The sequence below is a fragment of the Schistocerca nitens genome, chromosome 1, assembly GCF_023898315.1.
Source record: "Schistocerca nitens isolate TAMUIC-IGC-003100 chromosome 1, iqSchNite1.1, whole genome shotgun sequence".
In the NCBI taxonomy this organism is placed as follows: Eukaryota; Metazoa; Arthropoda; class Insecta; order Orthoptera; family Acrididae; genus Schistocerca; species Schistocerca nitens.
In genome coordinates, this window is record NC_064614.1 from 346,158,702 (window position 1) to 346,185,337 (window position 26,636).

At 37.2% G+C, this 26,636-nt stretch overlaps 1 protein-coding gene across 2 annotated transcripts in view; it reads left to right on the plus strand.

Moving 5' to 3' along the window:
* LOC126248684 (ATP-binding cassette sub-family C member 5-like) overlaps positions 1-26,636 on the plus strand; it is a 288,000-nt gene that overhangs the window by 60,767 nt on the left and 200,597 nt on the right. For both annotated transcript variants that reach the window (XM_049949958.1, XM_049949966.1), the window contains one exon: positions 22,188-22,335. In XM_049949958.1, the coding sequence (XP_049805915.1) occupies positions 22,188-22,335 (148 nt within the window). The remainder of the gene's footprint in view (positions 1-22,187; positions 22,336-26,636) is intronic.

A 26,636-nucleotide genomic window follows, 5' to 3' on the forward strand; every position in this document is an offset into this window, starting at 1 on the left:
GCAGCTAAAACACCTACTTGGGCATCCTCGTTTGTTGCAGGTTGTTGTTTCCTTAAATGACGTAACTATCCGGCAAACGGAACGGTCTGGATGCTTGGATGATGTCGTCCAGGATACCGAGCAGCATACATAGCACACGATATTGACCTTTTCCGCGATTGGTAAACAGTCCATTTTAACATGGGTAATGTATCACGAATCAAATACCGTCTGCACTGGCGGAATGTCACTATCAATGGACCACCCTGTATAAAGACACAACAGAAGACACAGTTAATATTTTTTTTACAAAAATATTGGCAAGTTCTTCATTTTACTGTATTGTTTTTTATTTAATTATGATCCAGGATTCAGTCTTTTATGCTATTTTTCAAGTGATAAACCATGGACCTTGCCGTAGGTGGGGAGGCTTGCGTGCCTCAGCAATACAGATGGCCGTACTGTAGGTGCAACCACAACGGAGCGGTATCTGTTGAGAGGCCAGACAAATGTGTGGTTCCTGAAGAGGGGCAGCAGCCTTTTCAGTAGTTGCAGGGGCAACAGTCTGGATGATTGACTGATCTGGCCTTGTAACACTAACCAAAACGGCCTTGCTGTGCTGGTACTGTGAACGGCTGAAAGCAAGGGGAAACTACAGCAGTAAATTTTTTCCCGAGGGCATGAAGCTTTACTGTATGATTAAATGATGATGGCATCCTCTTGGGTAAAATATTCCGGAGGTAAAATAGTCCCCCATTCGGATCTCCGGGCGGGAACTACTCAAGAGGACATTGTTATCAGGAGAAAGAAAACTGGTGGTCTACGGATTGGAGCGTGGAATGTCAGATCCCTTAATCGGGCAGGTAGGTTAGAAAATTTAAAAAGGGAAATGGATAGGTTAAAGTTAGATGTAATGGGAATTAGTGAAGCTTGGTGGCAGGTGGAACAAGACTTTTGGTCAGGTGAATACAGGGTTATAAATACAAAATCAAATAGGGGTAATGCAGGAGTAGGTTTAATAATGAATAAAAAAAATAGGAGTGCGGGTAAGCTACTACAAACAGCAAAGTGAACGCATTATCATGGCCAAGATAGATACGAAGCCCACTCCTACCACAGTAGTACAAGTTTATATGCCAACTAGCTCTGCAGATGATGAAGAAATTAATGAAATGTATAATGAAATAACGAAATTATTCAGGTAGTGAAGGGAGACAAAAATTTAATAGTCATGGTTGACTGGAATTCGAGAGTGGGAAAAGGGAGAGAAGGAAACATAGTAGGTGAATATGGATTGGGGGTAAGAAATGAAAGAGGAAGCCGTCTGGTAGAATTTTGCACAGAGCATAACTTAATCATAGCTGACACTTGGTTCAAGAATCATAAAAGAAGGTTGTATACATGGAAGAATCCTAGAAATACTAGAAGGTACCAGATAGATTATATAATGGTAAGACAGAGATTTAGGAACCAGGTTTTAAATTGTAAGACATTTCCAGGGGCAGATGTGGACTCTGACCACAATCTATTGGTTATGAACTGTAGATTAAAACTGAAGAAACTGCAAAAAGGTGGGAATTTAAGGAGATGGGACCTGGTTAAACTGACTAAACCAGAGGTTGTACAGACTTTCAGAGATAGCACAAGGGAACAATTGACAGGAATGTGGGAAAGAAATACAGTAGAAGAAGAATGGGTAGCTCTGAGGGATGAAGTAGTGAAGGCAGCAGAGGGTCAAGTAGGTAAAAAGACGCGGGCTAGTAGAAATCCTTGGGTAACAGAAGAAATATTGAATTTAATTGATGAAAGGAGAAAATATAAAAATGTAGTAAATGAATCAGGCAAAAAGGAATACAAACGTCTCAAAAATGAGATCGACAGGAAGTGCAAAATGGCTAAGCAGGGATGGCTAGATGACAAATGTGAGGATGTAGAGGCTTATCTGACTATGGGTAAGATAGATACTGCCTATAGGAAAATTAAAGAGACCTTTGGAGAAAAGAGAGCCACTTGTATGAATATCAAGAGCTCAGATGGAAACCCAGTTCTAAACAAGGAAGGGGAAGCAGAAAGGTGGAAGGAGTATATAGAGGGTCTATACAAGGGCGATGTACTTGAGGACAATATTATGGAAATGGAAGAGGATGTAGATGAAGATGAAATGGGAGATACGATACTGCGTGAAGAGTTCGACAGAGCACTGAAAGACCTGAGTCGAAACAAGGCCCCCGGAGTAGACAACATTCCATTGGAACTACTGACGGCCTTGGGAGAGCCAGTCCTGACAAAACTCTACCATCTGGTGAGCAAGATGTATGAAACAGGCGAAATACCCTCAGACTTCAAGAAGAATGTAATAATTCCAATCCCAAAGAAAGCAGGTGTTGACAGATGTGAAAATTACTGAACTATCAGTTTAATAAGTCACAGCTGCAAAATAATAACGTGAATTCTTTACAGGCGAATGGAAAAAGTGGTAGAAGCCGACCTTGGGGAAGATCAGTTTGGATTCCGTAGAAATGTTGGAACACGTGAGGCAATACTGACCTTACGACTTATCTTAGAAGAAAGGCCGGCCGCGGTGGTCTCATGGTTCTAGGCGCGCAGTCCGGAACCGTGCGACTGCTACGGTCGCAGGTTCGAATCCTGCCTCGGGCATGGATGTGTGTGATGTCCTTAGGTTAGTTACGTTTAAGTAGTTCTAAGTTCTAGGGGACTAATGACCACAGCAGTTGAGTCCCATAGTGCTCAGAGCCATTTGAACCATTTTAGAAGAAAGATTAAGGAAAGGCAAACCTACGTTTCCAGCATTTGTAGACATAGAGAAAGCTTTTGACAATGTTGACTGGAATACTCTCTTTCAAATTCTAAAGGTGGCAGAGGTAAAATACAGGGAGCGAAAGACTATTTACAATTTGTACAGAAACCAGATGGCAATTATAAGAGTCGAGGGACATAAAGGGAAGCAGTGGTTGGGAAGGGAGTGAGACAGGGTTGTAGCCTTTCCCCGATGTTATTCAATCTGTATATTGAGCAAGCAGTAAAGGAAACAAAAGAAAAATATATATATATATATATACACACACAAAGATGATGTGACTTACCGAACGAAAGCGCTGGCAGGTCGATAGACACACAAACAAACACAAACACACACAAAAAATTCAAGCTTTCGCAACAAACTGTTGCCTCATCAGGAAAGAGGGAAGGAGAGGGAAAGACGAAAGGATGTGGGTATTAGGGGAGAGGGTAAGGAGTCATTCCAATCCCGGGAGCGGAAAGACTTACCTTAGGGGGAAAAAAGGACGGGTATACACTCGCGCACACACACACACACACACACACACACACATCCATCCACACATATACAGACACAAGCAGACATCTCACAAGCAGACATATTTAAAGACAAAGACTTTGTCTTTAAATATGTCTGCTTGTGAGATGTCTGCTTGTGTCTGTATATGTGTGGATGGATATGTGTGTGTGTGCGAGTGTATACCCGTCCTTTTTTCCCCCTAAGGTAAGTCTTTCCGCTCCCGGGATTGGAATGACTCCTTACCCTCTCCCCTAATACCCACATCCTTTCGTCTTTCCCTCTCCTTCCCTCTTTCCTGATGAGGCAACAGTTTGTTGCGAAAGCTTGAATTTTGTGTGTGTGTGTGTGTGTGTGTGTGTTTGTGTTTGTTTGTGTGTGTATCGACCTGCCAGCGCTTTCGTTCGGTAAGTCACATCATCTTTGTTTTTAGATATATTTTTCCCACGTGGAATGTTTCCCTATATATATATATATATATATATATATATATATATAAGCCTGATACAGTGAAACTTCTGCTCTGTTAAAATCTTAAATATGACGAATTTGGGTGAGCTGCCTTCATCCGCAGTTTGGGTGCCTGCCAACAGTGCGGGTGCAGCGAGTTTATTCTCAACTTACAGTTTAATTGTTAGTGACAGGAGGAGGTCAGATACTGTTGAAACAACTTCGTTGATTGCATTTGATAGATAAACATATGTATATAGGCCTGTAATGTGTGTTAATTTGAATAGTAACGAACACTATGGTGGTGTGTTACAGAAATAATCAGCTCCCTCCCTCCCTCCCTTGTACTCAAGGGGCAACAGGGCTACCAGATGTGGAGAATGTACAGCTGAAGGGGTCAGAGGTGATTGGTGGGCCAGTGCTTCAGAATTCTATTGAACAGGATTGTATTCAGGAGTTTGATATATGCCATATATTTTTAATTTTTTTATGTAGTAATCATTATATTTTGGATTCCACAATTCCATTTGTTCTCAGTGCAGGTCTATTAACTTCTATGTTTTCTGATGATTCCACACAAAACTGACTTAGAAATAGAATGTATATTAATTTACATACCTCGTGCTCCTTTCAGTACTATCATCCGCTTCTGACTCGGTAGCAAGAAACTCTGTCCAAATAGAATGATATACTGACTCTTTGTGAACTTGTTGCTTGGTGGTGTGCAGAGTGATGGGGTTTTCTCTCCGTGCCAGGCACACCATGCTGCACTGAATCTCTTTTCTTGGATTTTCCCATTGCAATACCATGTGCTTCGTGTGGATGTTGCTTAATGTTGTCATCAGGCTGGAACCGTAATCCCCCTTGCTTATTGAACTTAGAAATTGCTGAAGCAAAGTGCCTGTTGCTGTTACTGTTGGACTGACTTCATCTGACAAGTTCACTTGAGGGTGAAAAAGCGAAATTAATGATGTGGTGTCCATGATCAGACCGAATTTAGTTCAGTACAAGTAAAGGTGGAAAATTTTGATACCGTAAATTGGCTGTAAATCACTTGTTCCTCTATTAGTGTTTTAGATATGTATTTACTTAGTTGTCCTCTGCCATCTGGGGACGTGTGACAGAACAGTGCCTTCATCAACTGCAAAGCAACTGTCACCAGGACTAAATGTTTTCCTGGTATAAATGTTGCAGAACAGGGAGTAGACCATAAGCGTTTTTTAGCTTCAAGAATGTTGCCTTACAAGTGACGATGGAAGGTTTCTCTTTGTGTGTGTGTGTGTGTGTGTGTGTGTGTGTGTGTGTGGAGGGGGGGGGGGGTAGTGTTTCTGTGCAGCATTCAGTAAAGGATTAAGCGTGGTTTCCACCAGAGCATATGAGCATCAGCAACTAAATTCTCTGGTGTGAAGAGCTGCTGAGTGAGAGTGAACACCATTCGGTCATGTCAAGGTTCAGATTAGCCGCAGCTGTTTCCTATTCTGCTGATTGTTGGTCTTCCAGCAAGCCATTAAAGGAGGTCTGTGCCTTCTGCACTCTGATGCCGGCAGTGCAAATGGCATTCATTTGCTGTTTTGTGAATGAACTTCGGTATTTGAAATAAGTGGCAAGGGTAATGTAGTGGTGAGAAGAGAACGTAATATTTCTAATAGCAGAGTGTAGATATCATAGGTGTTCGTAAGATGCATGGCAGAAATGCTGAACAAAAAGAAATAGGATTGATAGAAAATTGTCAAAACAGTCAACAAACTGGGGATGTCAGAAAAGAGAGAGATTCGTTAGATCTCCCATCAAGTGGCAACAGAGCGAATAAGTACAAGCTTTGTATTTAGTACAAGAATGTATCTATTAAGCTGATTAAAATTAAAAATATACAAAAGACCTGATCATTCTCGTTCCTTGTGTTCATTTTAGCTGTAATTACATAGCTGATATATCATTGTTATTTTAGACTTTTTTGATGTAATAACCAAGTAGATAAAAATCTTTATGCTAGACTTTGTCAAGTAGCTTGAGTAGAGGTTGTACATGTACTCATATTTCATTAATCACACTTTAATCTTTCTCGTTCATACTTTACCAAAATCCTAGAACTGCTTTGCAAGTGTCACTGCAGACTTCAGGAACTATCTGCGATACAGCAGCTATTCAAATGTGAAGAAGTTTTAACATTAATGTCTACAGTTACCATTTAACAGAGTGGAAACAAACTATGCAAGACACTATTAAAGCAGACTGAACACTGTTAGTTTTACAAAATAGCAGAAACTTTACATGTATTCACATTTTTCTTTGAATCGTCAAATAGTGGAAACATAAATGCTGACAACACTGACATATGGCTTCAGCAGTGTTGATGACATTGGTAGAACATTATGCCACTCTGCTACCCACTTTAGCAGGTCACCCAGTTTTTTTTTTCTGGTATATCTCAAATGGTCTCTGAAAGTGCTTTGCTTGTTCCTGTTGCAGCAATAATTCAGTAAACACAATACAATAAACTTTGTGTCCTTGATAACACGAATCGTTCAGTGGTTTTATTGTGGACTGAAATAGGCAAGATAGGTCGCTGCCAAAAACCATGTGACTTGTGGAAACCAAAATCAACCCGACAACAATGGCTAAAAATGCAGCAGGTAGTGAATTTTATGATGGCAAGCAAGTATTTTGAGTGATTACCAATGAACAATGCCAGTATGAACTCAAAAAGCATCACACAGTCACGCAAGTTAAATGTACAAGTCTAGAAAGAGGGGTCATATGGAAATTACAGAAACAAGGTATGAAGTGCCAATCTGTCTGCCGGGCCAGGTATTTATTTCCTGTAGAGTTCTAACAACTGTCCCATGTGAATTGTTTGCCATGATCCCTGGACTCAACAGCAGTCAGAAGTGGAACAACAGTGAAACCTCTATTTCACATTTTCGTAAGGTCTAGACTTAAAAATTGCAAAATTGAGGAAAATGCAGAATCAAAGAAAATGTTCAAACCCCCCAAATATGAGCAAAAACATATGTGATTAAAAATCATAACCCTCACCAATACATTGTATAAATTTGTATAAGTAAAGGAAATTAAATGTACAATGTTTAAACAATAATTTGTGGTAATGAATTCAGGGTGTTAACTATCCGGGACAACCAGGAGATCTGAGAAAAACCTGGGAATTTTTTCATCTGGGACAAAACTGGAAGAAACCTGGAAATTTTTTAGAATTTTGGGAATTACTCATTGTTTTAGTTTTCAGTAATTTTGACTGGTAAGAACTGATGCCCTAACAAAGGATGTTACTATATCCCACTACTGAAGAATGATACTGCAGGAATAAAACATGAATGAGAGAAAAAGAAGAAAATAAAACTTAAATTGCAAAGGAAATGCACCACATACAATAACAAAACACAGTGCTCATACAAGTGTGTGCCAACAGCAAAAAAGGCTTTGAGGTAGACTATGCAATGCTTCATAACAACAAATTACCTCCAATGAGCGTGACGCCACAACTGTTTACATTAGATTCGTTTGAGCAGTTAAGAGTCGGCTCATGCACATCTGCAGTTGATTCGCGTATGGTTGGTGCCTTCTCCTGCTCCTGGCTATAAAAATGCGGCTGTTGGTTGTCTAAGCAGTAGCAACAAGCAGCCAGATGCTACCCGAAAAAATTTTACTGGCGCGCCCAAGCTACCAGATTCATGCGCAGCAGGCCGGGATCTAGGGGCGGGACAAATCGGGGTATCTGACCTGGGCGGCAATTTCAGGGGTGTGGAGGGAGGGAGGGGGTGGGGTGATTCATATTCTTGAGAGGAAAAAAGCAAAGTGTGTAGCAATCCGGTGTGTGTTGGTCTATCGATTATTCAAATGATTTTGAAATGCATTGCTGTTGATTTTTGAACACATTCTAAGTTCACTACTGAACGACGCATAAGTTGTCTTTTGAATGAGTGCATGGTGTACATGATGTCTCTGCCACAGTAATCCTCGTCAATCTAGAAATAAACTTTCATGCAGAGAAAAGAGGATGGGGCTATATGAGCTGAGTGGAGTAAAGCCGAACAGATGAATGCCAATCGCTGTTTGTTTATGTGGTTGACTTAGTTTGCGAATGACCAGCGTTTTTATAATTACTAGTGAAATCCATAGATTCAGACTACCAGAGTGGAAATAAATGACTACCAGTGATAACAGGTAAGAAAGATTACGTGTTATCTTCTTGGTGTATGCAAGGAAATGAAATCTCGACAGAAAATTTTTGGTCAGATTGCTACACTAGCAAGGGTCCATTGCACAGTTCCTGGTCAGCAGCCGCTTAAGTTCTATTCTGGGAGTAGCACAGAAAAAACATTGTACAAACATCTAATAACGCCTAACCAGAGACTAATAATGGGATAGTTAAACCCGTGATTCTGGCAGGGTTAGTGAAGTTAATCAGAGAATAAATTTTGACAACGGCAGGAATAGTTACAGAATTAGTGATGACATGATTGTTTGTACAAACATGGAAGGAGAAGAAACAGGAACATCACACAAATCATAGAAGAATATGAAGATTCCAAATTTATGTAAAAATTTCGTATTACTACTTTTCAATCTCATGCATGAGGAACTGGAGCGTATGAATGAAATGTGAAACAAACAAAAGGATTTTTGCTTGTAGTAGGTCTAATAGGCATACGATATTGGTACTTCGTGAATTATATTATCTCGTGTTATAAAAATGACCATTTGTGACAAAATAGACGTAATAACATCGAGAAACCATACCAGTCTTGAGTGCTATTTGTATTAACAGCTTTTTCGGTATGAGATAGCAGTATTTCGATTTTTCCTGTAGCAAAAGTTTGACGAACTTCGATGAGGTAATAGATTCTTTTGCAGGAAGGAAAGCACACCATGCGAAGCTGTAGCAAGATTAGAGAGAGAAAAAAAATGCTAGGACCTTTTATGTATCCTATATTTAATTTTATGACACAAAACAGTAGGTTATTAGCTAATAGGCAATAAAGAGTGCATATTTTCTGAAGAGTTCTTGTTCTTCCAGTTACAAATAATCCCATCCAGTAATAACTGCAAGTTGTGTTTTTTCTTTTAAAAAACAAATAACATGTATTACATCCTCAAACATATATGTTTTAAGTATCAGACATCTTCAGAAGGATGTGCAGTTACAAAATGAATGTATTTTTGAAAAGTTGATTCTTTTTCATTTTTGACTTCCTATCTCAAATTCTCGAGGGATGGGGTGGGGGAGGGGAGAGGGGCCGTGCCACTATCTAGTATTGCCCCGGTTCGAAAAAATCGTAGATCCGGGGCTGATGTGCAAAGCAGTCTGAGTTATAGTGGGGAGGTGGGTAATCTCCACCTGACCTGTGTTTACATTTAGTGATATTTTCTGTTTCCTCTTCGTTTACTGCTCTCACATAAAATGAAACAAAACGGGTTAATGTGGCCTGGAGCTATCAAGTGAAATAAAATACATTCACATAATTACAGAAGGATAAAATACATTATTAGTTTCAGATTTTATTTTATTTCCACCTTTCTGACAGTCGAGCATTAATCGCCTTGCAGAACAATAAAGTTACTTTTATCGGTTTGCTGAAGAAATGTGGCTTTTATTAATATTTCCCGCGGAGGCAGTCAATTTATTTGAAACAAAGTTTTTAACTTCACGCTGTTGGCTAGTTTCAACTGTTCGCTGCGTTTCAAGTGCACATTTTCATCTTCTAGCACGTATGGCATTATGTCGTAATAAAGAACCAAACATGAGATAATACAATACTGGTACTCAAAGAAAATTTGCATCCCAAAAACCGCACTGAAAATCTTAATATCAGGTCGAGGCCTACTTCATTGGGAATCTGGACATATGAATGAGTACTATAAGTCAAATTATGAATTTTAGTATGGTTCACAAAATTCCAATGCTCTGGGAGTATCCTCTGATGTCTTGTTTCTTTTATGACATAATGCAAGAATGAAGATATTTTAATGGTTTACAAGTATGAACATATGGGCTTCCTACGTCATCGTAGCTATGCGAGGGCGGTGACGCCTGTTATCAGGCACTCTCTGGTAACTGCTGAAACGAACCATTTCTAACAGGTAGCAGGAAAATATTGCGAATGGTGGTTTGAAAAGTGTAATTTTCACAGTAAATTTCCTTTTCCGCAAGATGAACTATGTGCGAGAATGTATGATGAATTTCTTAAATCACAGAGCATTTGACTCTCATTTATAAATCAACTCTTTGATGGCGAGCCATTTAGTAGAAATATTGAGCCCAGAAGATCACACATTTGTTCCATTATTAAAAATTTTAATGGCACATTTGTGTGGTATGTCTTAAAGTGTAAAACGTGCAAAAAAAATCAACATTATATGTGAAAGCTTAGCTTCTGCTGCAGCTTATTAATCTTAGAGACCAATACTGTATGTGAAAGCTTTACTTTTCTTGTAGCAACTCTATGTATATTAATTTAAACCATTAACTTCTGCAGTTTGTGTGTTCACATTACTTAACAGTGATACTGCTATTGTCTGACTACATCACATGTCTTATGCTCTGAATATCTGCTGTCATCAGCTGGCAAGATCACGTGACATGAACTATGACTGACTTACAAAAGCGCATCGCAACCTCGATTTCAATGCTTCGGAAAGTAACATGCGTTGTTTGGTGGAATTCAAATTTATACTTTTGTAGTATGAAAATATGCAGCGTACACATTGTTGCACATCAAAGATCTTTCCAAAACTAGTCTTTTTCCCCTGAGTTTCATTTTCCCAGGAAGGTCTATGCTGGCGAATAAAACCATTACCATTCAAATGGTAGATATGTTTTACAGTTCCAAGGGAAAGTATACTGTCACTTAACATGGAAAAAGTGTGTTTTCACCCAGAGGAAAGTATATTTTAACTGGGAAATCCTTGTCCACATATACATCCTGGAATTTCATCAGTTTGTGAAAAATCACAGATGTGTAACAGAAAGTAAAAACTCGTCAAAAAATTGAAATTGGTATCTGGGTACAGGGTAATCGAGCTATTCTCTAACATGCTACAGCCGTAAATTGTACATCAGAAAACATGCATTTTTGAGAGGTCTTTCCTTTTTTGGTCACCCAGAAAAAAAGCAAAACGTGGTGCATTAAATAAAAAACTGTGAAGTATGGTGAAAGGTGCCGCAGTCTAACGTGGGGGTGTGTGTGTTTTCCTCCAGTAGCAAATGACAATGCAGCATACTCTGGTGATGTGAGTGCAGTAACCTGTAGTGTCTTGCTTGTAAACTTTTCCCTGTTCATTGTGCTGAGCGAATGAAATGGAGCTTTTTGGCAACACACGCTACGTGCACTTCAATCTGCTGTGGTGTAAACACAGCAGGTTTTGTGAAAGTACGTATACACGCACGAGTTTTTCTTTACAAGTGGTACCAATGAATATGAAATAAAGTTAAGCCTGCTGTGATTTCACTGTTTTCTGTCCCAGCTGTGTGTTACATTTGTAAAAATTCTATCTGCCATCATAATGCATTAAACACTGTTGAGGACTGCAACAAAGATGAAAAGGCACTGTTCGACTGTTCACTGAACATATCCTATTAATTATGGTTGTGCACGTAGTAAGTGAAGTAGTGTACATTGGCTGCAGTCGGCAGAGGCACAATACAATCTGGATTCTGTTAACAGACTCCGAGCGGAACTACTTTAAGTAAAATTAACGCATGATAGTGAAGGGCTTACGAGATATAACTATATAAATTGAACCTAAGCGGAAGCTGCGATCATTGCATTTGCTATACACCGGTCACATCAGCTGTGCTTTGGAACAAGCCCCCAAGTAAGCTTGTTGTTTATCACTTTATATGTTAGGAGCCACTGCATTACTGTGATGTCAAGTCCTATAAAGCTATTGGCTGCAGGTGGAAAACAAACATCCAAGATTTTGCAAACATCTGAGATCTTGTACTCTATCATTTTTCACTGTATTTCACAGTTTTCAGTTTGTCACCATGTCGGCTATAAATTTTTGCTATTTTCAAGGTGAACATAAAATGAAAGAACCCTCAAAACTGCAGGTGTTAAGTTATAATTTGTGGCAGTATTGTGTTGGTAATTACTGTGTACATCATTAACAAAAGTGATAGTCCTTTCAGTTACATACCCTACAGTATTACTAGTGGCAAAATCCACTTTTTCACCTAATACTTCTATTATATGATGTAAAATTTTGAAACTTCTTTCTTGTTTGTTTATGGATTTGTGATTTGGTTACGTTATTTGATGTTATGAGTGTTAGTAAAATTGCTACCTAGGAGGAGGAGAATTAAATTCTCACACTGATCTTGACTTATAGCTTCTGTGCCTGTTTATACTTTATAATCCAGTACTTCAGGAATTTTCAATGTTCCATAGGCAAAGGTCTGTAAACTTACTATGTCTGTTAGTGTGGTGTGGTGCTTGCACTGGTTGTTGGGTGACGTTAACAACTGACTTGCAGATAAGAGCTCACTAGCTGGAAAGGGCCATTCCCTTGATTCTGACTGAGCATATGCTTTGGGACTCAGTGTTTGAATTTAAAAGGTTGATGATCAATCTTGTTGCTGAAGACGGTACATTGGAAATACGTGCAAAAAGACAAGACTGAGTTATAAGTGGCATAAGAAAAGGTGACGGCAGAGTGCCTTCATCATGTATTGCCTATGTACGCCACTGTGTGAACTATCTGTTTTTTGTCCCACTTATAACTCGTTCAGTCACATAAAATGTCAATAGGAAGATAATTTGATGAAGTTAAGCAAGAATGTAGAATCTAGGTAAAGGTTAATAGAAAGAAATGTAAAATCAGGGGCTATGAATTTGAACTATCTGTTTTTTGTCCCACTTATAACTCGTTCAGTCACATAAAATGTCAGTAGGAAGATAATTTGATGAAGTCAAGCAAGAATGTAGAATCAAGGTAAAGGTTACTAGAAAGAAATGTAAAATCAGGGGCTATGAATTTATAGTGTAGAATTCGCGAAAAACATAAAATCAGAGAACGTAAAATTGAAGTTCCATTGTATATGCCATGAAAGTAATATTTCTATCACTCTGGGTCTCTCCCATATGGTTGGAGAGGCAAGCTGTTAGACAGTAAATACCAGCATTTTGCCTGCCCTATGTCTGGTGCTTGTGATATCTGTTACTGTACCTGATTTTTGGGCCTGTTACAAATAGTATACCATACATTAAATTACTGATAACATGCTTATTTTGTGTTTTGAATTACGTTCACACTTTCACTTATAAAATACTTTATTAAAATATACATATGTTCACTTTACAAGAGACACACGAAGACTAACTATTGCGCCTCATCACTCACGCATATATACACAAACATAGCTGTCACCACAATCGATACTTCTCGAACATACTCGATATAACTTATTCTAGAACGATGTTCTGGAACTTTCTCATATCCGATATAAATGTATTACATAATTCCAACACACCTCCTTACATTTATATCGCGATGTTTAACATATTCCTAATTTTAATGAATTTTTCTTTACATAACGACTTTGTGAATATATCTGCAACATTTTCATTTGAATCTACTTTAACAATATCAATGAGTCCCTGTAAATAATACTCATTCACAAAATGGTAATGCACTTCTATGTATTTTGAATTCTTTGTAAAATTACCAAACTTCGCTATATTTAATGCTCCTGAATTATCTTCATATATGACAATAGGTTTTTCAAATTTAACATTAAAAATGTCTAAAATATCATGTACAAGTTTCACCTCGCTTACAGCTTCAGACAATGCTACATATTCTGCGAAAGTTGAAGCCTTTGTAACACTCGCTTGTTTTCTTGACTTCCAAAATACAACATTACCAAATAATCTAATTACATAACCAGAAGTTGACTTTCTATCCACACTATCACCTGCCCAATCTGAATCCACAAAACAATCTAATATCTCAGCACTTTCATTCCTACAATAGTTTAATTTCAAATCTTTAGTTAAATATAAATATTTCAAAATTCTCAAAGCATATTTAAAATGAGTACTACTGTAACAACTTTGGAATCTGCTTAAGTAATTCACACTATAGCTAATATCTGGTCTAGTACCCGAACTTACGTACAAGAGTGCACCTATCAAGTTTCTATATCTAACGTCATTACAATCTTCATACGCTGGTTCTAACTTCAAATTTACTTCTATTGGAGTTTTGTACAAGATCGAATCTTCAATTTTATATTTCACAGCTAACGAACCAATATATTTTTCTTGACTCAAACTCATAACTCTTGTTTCACAATCATAATTAATATCGATGCCAAGATATCTTTTTACCTCATCTAAATCTTTCATATTAAATCGTTTTGACAGTAAGTTCTTAATCTTAACAATTTTTTCTTTTCTCACACAGCAAATGAGCAAATCGTCGACAAAAATAATCAAATAAATCAAGACATCTCCATCTCGCAATACATAAAGACAATAATCATATTTACTCCTTTTAAAACCTAAACTTCTTAAAATCTCGTCAAGACAATTGTACCAAGCTCGTGAGCTTTCTCGCAAACCATACAATGCTTTATACAATTTACAGACTCTATCCGTACCATCATCATATCCTCTTGGCTGCTTTACATAAACTTCAGATAAAACTTTACAATTTAGAAACGCAGTCTCTACGTCCATTTGTTCTATAACCAAACCTTCTTGACAACAGTATGAAAACAAAATCTTTAATGTTTGCATATTGGTTACTGGAGAATAAATATCCTCAACGACTTCTTTTTGTTGAAACCCCCTGACAACTAATCTTGCTTTGTAAACACTTTCTGATTTCTTTGTGAAAACCCACTTTACATCAATGGCTTCTTTATCAACTGGTTTATCTACTAATTCCCATGTTTTGTTTTTGTTCAAACAATCAATTTCCTTATTCATCGCTTTTTCCCAATAATTTGATTCGGCGCTGTTAATCGCCTCCTCAAAGCTTTCCGGACTATTTGCACGGCAAAAGTTTACATAAATAAAATTGCTGTAAACATAATCATTTAATATTTTTGGTTTTCTTTCTCTAGATGATCTCCTCAACTCAAGTACTTTCTCTGGTTCATGATTATCAGAAAGCTTTTCATTTTTCTCAATTTCCCTCTGTTTTTCTATTAGTTCAGTTTCATTTTCTATACTTTCGTGTTCAGAATCACTAGAATATTCACTTACTGAATCATAATCTTTAAACCCAATACATTTAACACCACTTTCAACAATGTCCACATGTCGAGCAACAACTATCTTATTATTTATTAGCACTCTGTAGCCTACTTCACAATAACCCATTAAAACCCCCAAATCGGCTTTCCTATCCCATTTCGACTTCCTCAGTTGCTCAGGTACTCTTACAACTTCAAATGATTAACATTAGGTCTTTTCCCCAGTAATATCTCCTAAGGAGTTTTCTTGTCAATGGTGTTAGCTAAAGTTCTGTTTTTGAGGTACGCTGCTGCACAAACCACTTCAGGCCAAAATCTCGTGTCTACTCGCGCTTCGGCTAGCAGACACCGAGACATGTCCATGATGGATCTGTTATACCTTTCAGCAGTACCATTAAGCTCATGCACATAAGGTGGACAAGCATTCAATACAATTCCTTTTTGTCTCACAAATTCATAGACATTTTCATTTAAATATTCCTTCCCATTGTCACATCTTATCTTTTTAACAGTTTTCCCAGTGAGATTCTCAACTTCATTAATATACTCTACAAAACAATTGTATACTTGATCTTTAGATTTTATGGTGTAAACACGAGCTGCCTTACTGTAATCATCAATTAAAGAAAGAAAATATCTTTCCCCATGCATTCCAGTAGTTGAGTGAGGCCCATTTAGATCTGTGTGAACAATTTCTAAGATTTCTTTTGCTTTGGTTCTATTATTTTTAAAAGGAACATTATGCATTTTGTTTTCGATACAGATTTTACATTTCATAAATTCTGATTCTAGTTCTGAAGGAACCCCATCTAACAATTGATGTTTACATAAAGTATTTAGATAATTAAAATTAACATGTCCCAAAATGCGGTGCCATTTTTCCTTTGTTGTCATATTATTGTCTTTACTCATAACATTAACATTAACTTCTCCTTTATTAATAGTACTACTCATTTTATACAACCGACTCTCTTTCCATGCAATCGCAATCAATCCATTAGCTTTATCAAAAATTTTAGCATTATTCCCTACCGATACAATTTTGTGATTATCTGTAATTTTGGCATAACTGATCAAGTTTTTGTCTATGTCTTTTACAAAGAAAACATCTCGCATATTAATTGGAACCATTTGATCATAGACAGGAAAATTACTAATTACATTACCAACTTTAGTAGCTTGCAAAATTTTTCCATCAGCAATTTTTACATTTATAGGTTGTTTTAAAGTTATACTCTTAGAAAAATATTCCTCATTATTAATAACATGATCAGTACAGCCACTGTCTAATAACCAATTGATTTGAATTTGATTGTTGTTACTTGACTCTACTGTTCTATTTTGACCTATCATAGAATTAACCTCTGTTATAAAACTACTCATACCATGATCACTCTGATGGTAACCTTGCTTGCTGTGATGCCGACCGCTGCTAAAACCATGCTGCTCTCCTCGACCACGTTGCCTGCTGCCATAACCTCCACGCTGAATGTTGCCGTAATTTCCACGCTGTACATTGCTATAGCCTCCACGCTGCATATTTCCATTACCTCTGTCGCTACTTTGAAAATGTACTCCACGATGCCATGTGCCTCTGTTACTTGTTCTTCCCTGGTTACAATCACGTTTGAAGTGACCTGCTTTGCCGCATCGATAACATACTTGCTCCTGATTTCTTAAATTCAATTTTCTTTCTGTGTGAAATGCATTTGATTTTACCTCTTCATTTCCAGTTTTTGCATTCAATAATTGAATCTTACTTTTAACGTATTCAACTGTCTGGTCCTCTTCCTTCAAGACGTCCACTAAGTCCCCAATATAGCTCATTGACTCTGGTAATGTTCGCAGCATATAATTTAACTTCTCCTTTTCCGTTACTTTAGCTCCTGCAGATTTCAGCTCATTTACAGTTTTTTCAAATGCACTGAAAAATGTCCCCATATCACTGTAATCACTTAACCTCAATTTGTCCAACTTGTTTCTGCATAATATTTGAAGGGCTGTAGACTCTTTCGAATATAATTCATCAAATTTCTTCATGATCTCGAAAGCACTTTCTCTGTCACTCACGAATTCTAGTTGCTTATTTGTGATTGCACCATAAATATAGTTGATAGCCTTCACGTCCTCTTCATCCCACGTTTCGTTGTCTGAGCTCACTTTTGCCCTCGTAGTCACTGTATGGCATTTCTTCATTTTTAGATACATAATTATCCGCTGCTTCCAGTTCCCATAGTCCTCGCCATCAAATACAGGAATAGTTATATCAGCCATGTCGAACTTTCTGAATAACACGCGACGGCCACAATATAATATTTAACTTCTACTTTTCTTTTCAATAACCACGCTCTGCTACCATGTTTTGAATTACGTTCACACTTTTACTTATAAAATACTTTATTAAAATATACATATGTTCACTTTACAAGAGACACACGAAGACTAACTATTGCGCCTCATCACTCACGCATATATACACAAACATAGCTGTCACCACAATCGATTCTCTCGAACATACTCGATATAACTTATTCTAGAACGATGTTCTGGAACTTTCTCATATTCGATATAAATGTATTACATAATTCCAACATTTTGTTGGGAAATGATTTATTCAGGTTATTAAATTTATTTTATTAGCCATTAATATTTTAAATGTCTTATATCCATTTACTGATAGAGCTTATTTAGTGTTGTTAATAATAATGTTTTCCAATAATTATGCCTTCTTATTTCTTTTCATAAACATTACTACTGATATCTGAATACAGTGCAATGCAAACACAGGTCAGAGTCTCATAAACATGATTTTAAAGCACAGTAACCTGTGTGATGTCTAACAGCAAATGGAAGTTACAGTTGATTCTTTCATTATCAACTTTTGCAAAATTTATTGATATATAACATTTTTCTTTTTTGTTCAATATTCTTTCCGTGATGTTCAGTAATATTACAAATTTGGTGATACTATATGTACTCCTTTCGTAGATAGGTGTGAAACTTCCCAAAACAGCCAGGGACAATAAAACAAATTGGTATCTTGTGTAGTGACAGAGTGACAGATTGCTGCAAATCCTTCCTCAATAATAAACATCACAGTCACAGCATGTAATTCATGTCATTGAAGAAAAATACTATTTATTAAGGTGCCTGGGCTAGTTGAACACAGAAAATGTGTGTATTGAACTGAAAATGAGTGGAAACAAATAACCATTAGCTGTGCCTGTGTTCATGTCATTGTGAACACCTATAATGGTGAGGGTAGTTGTTTTCAGATCCAACATTGTCACACAGACTGTTTTAAAAATAATGTGATTTCTTATGCATACTGGATACCACAGCTTTAAATTTGTTAAACAAATGTGTTTTTTTCCACTAAAGCTGTATTTATTAAAACTACTTCTTCAGTTATGAAAGTTCATTCTTTTTAAACCGTAATCCAGCGCATAGCTATACAAAAAATGGCACCCTGTGTTACCAGAATGAAACAGGAACATAATGGTGTGAACCTAAGTGAATGGAAGAATTATTACCATAAAGAACAGTTAAATTTGCAAATCAAAATGAACAGAAGCATGTAATGCGAATACACTGCTATATTTATGTGTATGACATCTTTTTATAGGTAACTGTAATTCCATTAATTTGTGCTAACATCATTGTGTTTTTGTTTTATTGTGGTAATGTAGTGTGCTTTTCAATTCACTCGCATGGTGGATAATGCCTGCAAAAGCCGAAACTAGTTGTGGGATGAAGGCGAAGTGTAAATAAATACAACCTCATGTAGAAAATGCCACATTCATTAACATGATTTCACTGGTTCTGAATATTCTTACAAAATTCCTTCTTCAGTATCTTTATTGACTGAAAATGACAACAATTTAATGGTTTGTTAATGAACACCATTTTCATTTCATACTTCGTTATCCAAATAACTTATGCATCTACTGTTACGTGTCACTGTATTACATTAATAAAGAGTATAGTGAGTGCCACGAATTACTTTTATTATTTGCATGAATGCAGAATGATTCAAAGACTTTCACAGAACTATTATTCGTCTTTCTTTCTTCGTTTGGGTCATCTAAGGACCACGCACCAATTTCAATGCTTCCTTCTTTGTTCTTTCTCTTTCCTCCAGTATTCTTTCATCTTTTCACTATGTATCCTTTTTCTCTCCTCGGACCATTTTGACACTGTCTTCTTCTCCCTCTTGCCTAGGAATTCTTCCATTTTTAACACTTTCCTCTTGAAAATCTCTCTTTCTGTTGCATCTTCTTCACTTATGTCGTTTCTTTCCAGGCTGTTATTGACTTCTTGTCCCAAAGATATTTAAAAATTGTTTGGTTAACCTGTTGCTGTTCATTCTGTATAAGTGTCCAAAAAATAGCAGTCCCCTCTTTTGTAGTGTTTCATTTATGTTTTCTATGTTGCGATGAACTCCTTCATTGTTTCTTAATTTCCATACCTCTGTATTTTTTGGTGGCACAAGTATTTTTTCAGTGATTTTTCTTTGTAGGACTTCAAGTTTGTGTAATTTGATTTGTAGTTCAGTACTAAACATTCACTTGCATAAAGACATTCTGGTTTTACTACTGTGTTGTAATGCTGTATTTTCAAATTTTTAGACAGAAACCTTTTCATGTAGACATTCCTAGTTATTCCATGAGCTCTCTCCATTTTATGTTCTCTTTCTGCTACAGCAATTTTTTCTAAGCCCTTTTATTGGATAATTTCTCCTAAATATTTAAATCTATTTACCCTCATTATCTGGCCAATATCTGTTGCTAGGGGTTCCGGAGCATTTTTTATATTTGTCATAAATTTTGTTTTTTTCTACAAATATTCTTAAACTTGCTTTGTTGGCTATTTCTTCTAAGAGATTGATTTGTGTTCCAGCATTTGTTAGGTTTTTAGAAAGAATGGAAAAATCATCCGCAAATGCTAAACAGTGAATTTCAGTACCTTTGTCTTTAGTTCCCAGTCTGATTGGTGGTAGCATCTTTTCTTTTAGTTTTTGTTTCCACTATTTTCTCTAGCACGCAGTTAAAGAGGGCTGGAGACAGGCCATCACCTTGCCTTACACCTGTTTTTATGTTGAAAGCATTCGATATTTCTCCGCGAAACTTGACTTTCGATTTGGTGTCTGTGAGCATTTCATTAATAAGCTTTAGTAACTTAGATTTGATTCCAAATTCTCTGATCACTTTATCTATTGCTTCCCTATCAACCAAGTCTAATGCCTTTTTAAAAACTATAAATGTTGCAACGATATTTTTGGAGTTTGTAAATCTGTGACGAATTATGGAGTTAAGATTGAAAATCTGTTCTGAGCAAGATGTGCCCTTTCTAAATCCATTCTGATATTCTCCCATATGGCTATATTGTTGAAAATATTTTATAACCCACTGGCTACAAAGATATATCTCTGTAGTTTTACATTTTGCATATCACCTTTCTTGTGAGAGGGATGATGAGAGCCATTTTCCAGTCTTGTGGTATCTTTTCAGTTTCCCATATTTCTTCCTTCATTAGCTGAAGGTTAGTTATAATTTTTGGTTGAGACTATTTAATAAGTTCAACTGTAATAGAGACTTCTCCACTGGCTTTGTTGCTTTTCTAGCTTACAGTTTGGTTCTTCACAGTTCAACAATTTTTCAAAGTACTGTCTTAGTATTTCACAATTCTGGCTGGCGCTTAGACATACTTTATGATTTTCATCTGTGAAGCAAATACTTGGAGCTTGGCAGCCCTTTAGATGACTTTTAAACATCTGATAGAAAATCCGGGAGTTATTTTTTACAAAGTTGTTTTTAATGTCAAAAAGTTGTGATTTGTCAAAAGATCTTTTAGCACTCTTTATTATTCTTGCTGTTTCTTTCCTTTGCATTCTAAATTCATTAAAGTGTTCAGACTCTGCTTCTTCACAGATTTCATTTCACCAGACTTTCTTCTTCATTTTAGTTGTTCCAAATACATTTTTCGCTGCCCTGTTGATTTCTTTCGATATTTCATACTATTTCCCTGATTTAGTTACTTTAATTTCGTCCTGAAAATTTTTAATTACCTCTTTGGTGATGTTGAGCCTGTCTGTATTATATTTAATTAATTTTTGCTGTCTCTCTTGGTTTTTATTGGAGAGAAGTTTCAGTTTAATTTTAGTCAGGTAATGATCAGAATCAAATTCCCTTTTTCTTGCTACTTTTACATTCATGATTTCTTTAAAATTGCTTTCCTTTCTTGGTAATTTATTATTATTATTATTATTATTATTATTATTATTATTACAGGGTGGTTGTAATTAAACTTTCACTACTTGAGCCAGCATAGACAGAAAAATATTTATCCTATTTCTACCAAACAATATAGGAATGATGTTCAGACTGTGCACAGCAGGATTTGCATTGTTAGTAGTATTAGGGTTATGACTTGCCATTGGGCACCAGTACTGGCATGGCGATGTGGGGTTTCAGTTTGCACTACAATTGCTGACAGTCAACTTCAATCTGGACAAGGGGCGCAGGCTGTAGTTCAGCTCTACTCGTAAAGCTGTTTCATCAAAACAACAGCTATAGTGATGCTGCTCTTCACAAGTATCAAAGCACTGAAGGAATGCGGAGAGGTTCTCTATCTGCACTGGGTTGAAGAATGTGATTCGGAAGTTTGAATTAACTGGCGATTTGGGAATTGCTCATGGGAGAGCGCCACTAATTGTTGAAGTTACTGTCCCCATGTCTGAGAATGCCGAACAAAATGTGCAATCTTAAAGCAGTCAAAGACCTGTGTCATGAAAGTTACACATTCCATGGTCCACCGTAGTTTCATGCAGCAATCTCTAGTGTGGTTCCAGCCTGTTGTAGATGCAGATTGTCATCACACTGAGCAACGTTTGTAACCTGCAGTGTAAACGTGGGACACAGTTAACAGATGTTACCCTCTCATGTGGAAGTTAAATTGTCTCTCTTTTGATGGTTTATTCCTTATTTATCTTCCGCATGTCCTTACAGATATTTCCAAAAAAAGTTTCTTTGTCGTATGATCACTCATTTTTCATGGGGCCGTATCAAGCAACGAAAGTACGACTATGATCACCCTGCAGTATTATTATTATTATTATTGTTATTATTATTAGTAGTAGTAGTGGTAGCAGCAGCAGTAATTAAATAAATTCTATAATTTTTGAATTCAAGCTGTTAACTCCAAGCTCATTGTTTCTTTCAGGCTGTAGTTCAGCAGTTCATATTAGCATATGTGGAGGATAAAAAGCAGCCCCTTTGGTGGGGCATATCCTTAGTTGCAATGTTGTTTGCATGCCAGTTACTTCGTAATTATTGCTTTGGAGCTGGATATGTAATGGGCCTCCATACAGGTAAACATAACTATATTTAGTATCTACTTCTAATTAAGTTGACCATGTGTTCAGTAGTAACCAAATACCATTCTTCTTGCAAAACTGTTCTCAGGGTGGCAAGAACGTAATCTGGTCTTTGATCTTAAGTTTGAACATAAGCATCAGTGATGCATTTTAGTAGAATTGTGCTGTCACAGTTTCATGTGGAAAGACATGGGTGTATGTCCATTCACTTCAAGGTTTTCCACCCACATCATTGTTGAAAGTAGACTGGAACTCATCAGTAGACAGGATGGTCTCCTTTTTAATGAGATTTGACAAAAAAAGAAGTGAGACTGAGCACATTAGGGGAATTATTTGTTGTGACGAACTGTGTCCCTATCCTATACCAAATTGCATCAAAACACATCACCTCAATGGCAGGGCACAAACAGTTTATTGCAGATATTTTTCTGTGCTGTATCAGAAATTATTGTGCTCAGTATCTGCCACGGAAGAAGTGATGTGGCAAATTTGTATACTTATCAGTAATTTCCAGTTTAGTGGTAGGTGCCTGCAAAATTGGCCCATTTGATTGCTCACATGCCTGTATTCGTGTTTTTTGCAACTTGAAACATTTCTTCAAGGCCTTTTTTTGTGAGGTTGCACAGGAGCTAGACCCTTTTTGCCTACAGATTAAGTGCAAGAAAATGAGAAAATGTACATAGTAAAATGTCATTCCAATCCACTGAGTTGACTGATTTTGATGAAAGTTTCTAAGGATACGGTTCAAGCTCAAAAGAGCAACTGCCCACTAATACATTATTACAAACAATTCCTTTCTTGTCTGATGATATATGTGCTTGTCATCTTGATAAAACTTTTTCTGTACAGTGTTGGACGATATCATCCTTCTATTAGCTACCCTAAAAGTAAGCCATATATGTGTAATTGAGTTAGTCTTATTCAGTAGGGAAGGTAACATTAAAGAGCTGTAAGTTGCATGTATCATAGCATTTGCCTGCTGAACTTCCTGGGTACTGTACTTGGGATCAGAAATTGTTGCCACAGTTTATGTTTTACCAACATCCAACAACATTCAGCTAAGGTGGCTCACTCTGCTGTTTGGTATCTTTCTCACTGTACCATCTACAGTTTTCTTGTCACACATGCAGTTGTTTTGCTATGTACAAGTGAGTTGGGATTTGCGACACTGCAGTTACATGTGTTTGTACTGTACTACTGTGGAATTTCGATTTTACATTCTCTGATTTTACGTTTTCCACAGTTCTACAACATAAATTTGCAGCCCCTGTGAAAAACCCACAAGATCAATGCTAAAAATTCCCTGTTTCTATGTTTCTCCCTAGTAAAGTTTACTCAGTTCTGTGTTCTTACTCTTGACTTCTTGCTTGACTTCATTTCGTTTTCTTCCTATTGACATTTGATGTGACTGAATGAGCTGTAAGTGGCACAAAAGATAGATGGTTCGTACTGTGGGTGATGGTGGAGTCAAGGGAATATTTTATGCCATTACAGAGAGGGGAGATGTGAGAGAGGAAATGCTGACTTAATCTGCGATTGGCATTGCCAACACAACTTGCAACATTTAGCTTCACCATCCAGTGATGATGGATCGAGTACATTTCACACTCCTTTTTGCAGGAACTGACGTAATCGTGACTGCGAAGGCGACCAGGATCGAGGCAATCGATTTGCCGACTGCTATAGCGTAAAGTTGATTTTTAAGGATGGTTTAGTGACAGGTGAATCTCAATTGTAGCAAGAAATCTTTAGAGGAATATGTTTGTGATTGTTCAACACATGAAATATTTATGACAAGGCAGGATATGGATGTTACTGCTCGTCATTTCACTTGCAGCAATTTAAGCTGTCCTCTTAGGTTCCTGCCTAACCACACACTCGGAAATCACCTCATATTCAGAGATAAACAGCGAAGTATGTGTGAAAGGAACAACATGAATTTTATTGCTGCTCATTTCATTCGCATGAATGTAAGCCATCTTCTTAGGTTTCTGCCTAACCACACACTCAGCGATCGCCATACATTTGGAAATAAACAGGCTACTATTTATTTCATCTTTTGTTCTCTAAACAGACAGAAATGCTTAACAACATTGAATATTACAGAACATATTGTATCACATATCTTAGAAGCTAGATTAAGGAAAGGCAAACCTACGTTTCTAGCATTTGTAGACTTAGAGAAAGCATTTGACAATGTTGACTAAGCATTTGACAATGTTGACTGGAATACTCTCTTTCAAATTCTGAAGGTGGCAGGGGTAAAATACAGGGAGCGAAAGGCTATTTACAATTTGTGCAGAAACCAGATGGCATTTATAAGAGTCGAGGGACATGAAAGGGAAGCAGTGGTTGGGAAGGGAGTGAGACAGGGTTGTAGCCTTTCCCCGATGTTATTCAATCTTTATATTGAGCAAGCAGTGAAGGAAACAAAAGAAAAATTCGGAGTAGATATTAAAATCCATGGAGAAGTAATAAGAACTTTGAGGTTTGCTGATGACATTGTAATTCTGTCAGAGACAGCAAAGGACTTGGAAGAGCAGTTGAACGGAATGGATAGTGTCTTGAAAGGAGGATATAAGATGAACATCAACAAAAGCAAAACGAGGATAATGGAATGTAGTCGAATTAAGTCGGGTGATGCTGAGGGAATTAGATTAGGAAATGAGACACTTAAAGTAGTAAAGGAGTTTTGCTATTTGGGGAGCAAAATAACTGATGATGGTTGAAGTAGAGAGGATATAAAATGTAGACTGGCAATGGCAAGGAAAGCGTTTCTGAAGAAGAGAAATTTGTTAACATCGAATATAGATTTAAGTGTCAGGAAGTCATTTCTGAAAGTATTTGCATGGAGTGTAGCCATGTATGGAAGTGAAACATGGATGATAAATAGTTTGGACAAGAAGAGAATAGAAGATTTTGAAATGTGGTGCTACAGAAGAATGCTGAAGATTAGATGGGTAGATCACATAACTAATGAGGAGGTATTGAATAGAATTGGGGAGAAGAGAAGTTTGTGGCACAACTTGACTAGAAGAAGGGATCGGTTGGTAGGACATGTTTTGAGGCATCAAGGGATCACCAATTTAGTATTGGAGGGCAGCGTGGAGGGTAAAAATCGTATAGGGAGACCAAGAGATGAATACACAAAGCAGATTCAAAAGGATGTAGGTTGCAGTAGGTACTGGGAGATGAAGAAGCTTGCACAGCATAGAGTAGCATGGAGAGCTGCATCAGACCAGTCTCTGGACTGAAGACCACAACAATCATAAGGAACATGATAACAATTCTAAGTTAAAAAAAAAAAAAATGTTGACATGCAGTGAGTTACGAACCTGTACCTTCTAACTCAAGTAACCATGACGTTATCCATTACACTACACCTTATTCATCAGAAGTTTGTATTGTGTGTTAGGTATCATAAAGTCTCTTGAAGCTTTACACTGTTGATGCTTTGATGTTTAACGGTAAGTGTGATGTATTTATGATACTTTCACGGAACCGTTGCTTTGAAACGACATACTGCGCACATACTGTTTGGCCACGATAACTTGATGATTGGGCTTGTGCTGCCAGAAACAGAGAAAATCGGCACCACTTGAAAGGTATTCATTTGTCTCAGAGTGCTGCCAGCATCAAGCTGCCCCTATATGTGAAGTATTATGAAAGGCTTGTGTTTATTGGCACATAACTTCTGTAAGTACTTGTTGAGGTGTTCACATTAGAACAAAACCTTACTCAAGTTTACTACTTCTGAGGCCTACAAGAAAGTCAGGCCATGGCACGTACGTCACAAAGGTAGTCCTGCGCTCGCTCAAATCGGCAGACAAAGTGTGTTTCTACATGTGTTAACTCAAAGCTAGGCGTGTCCGTACAAACAAAAACTGAATCTTCTACTGGAATCTGCTATTATGGAATCTTACTGTTATTAGCCCTATAATGATGGGAAGTCCATGGACCTGCTTATAATTTTTATGGCTGTACTGGTGTACAATAAAATAAAATTATGCTAAAATGATAATCAGTTGCATAAGGCACTACTTCCAGCATGTAATGAGTACTGTTAAGCAGAAGAGACTAAATGCTATAAACAAGAAACCTGAGTTCGAGCCATATTCAACAGATTGCAATCTATCAGAGACAGAAAAAGAAGAGGACATTACGATGACAGCAACTGTGTGCCACCACATGAGACATCCTTCCAGGTTCTCCGGTGATGATGGCGAAGATCCAAACAAGTGGCTGCAGGTATAAGAGCATATAGCCAAATTTAACAAATGGAATGACCCCGTGTG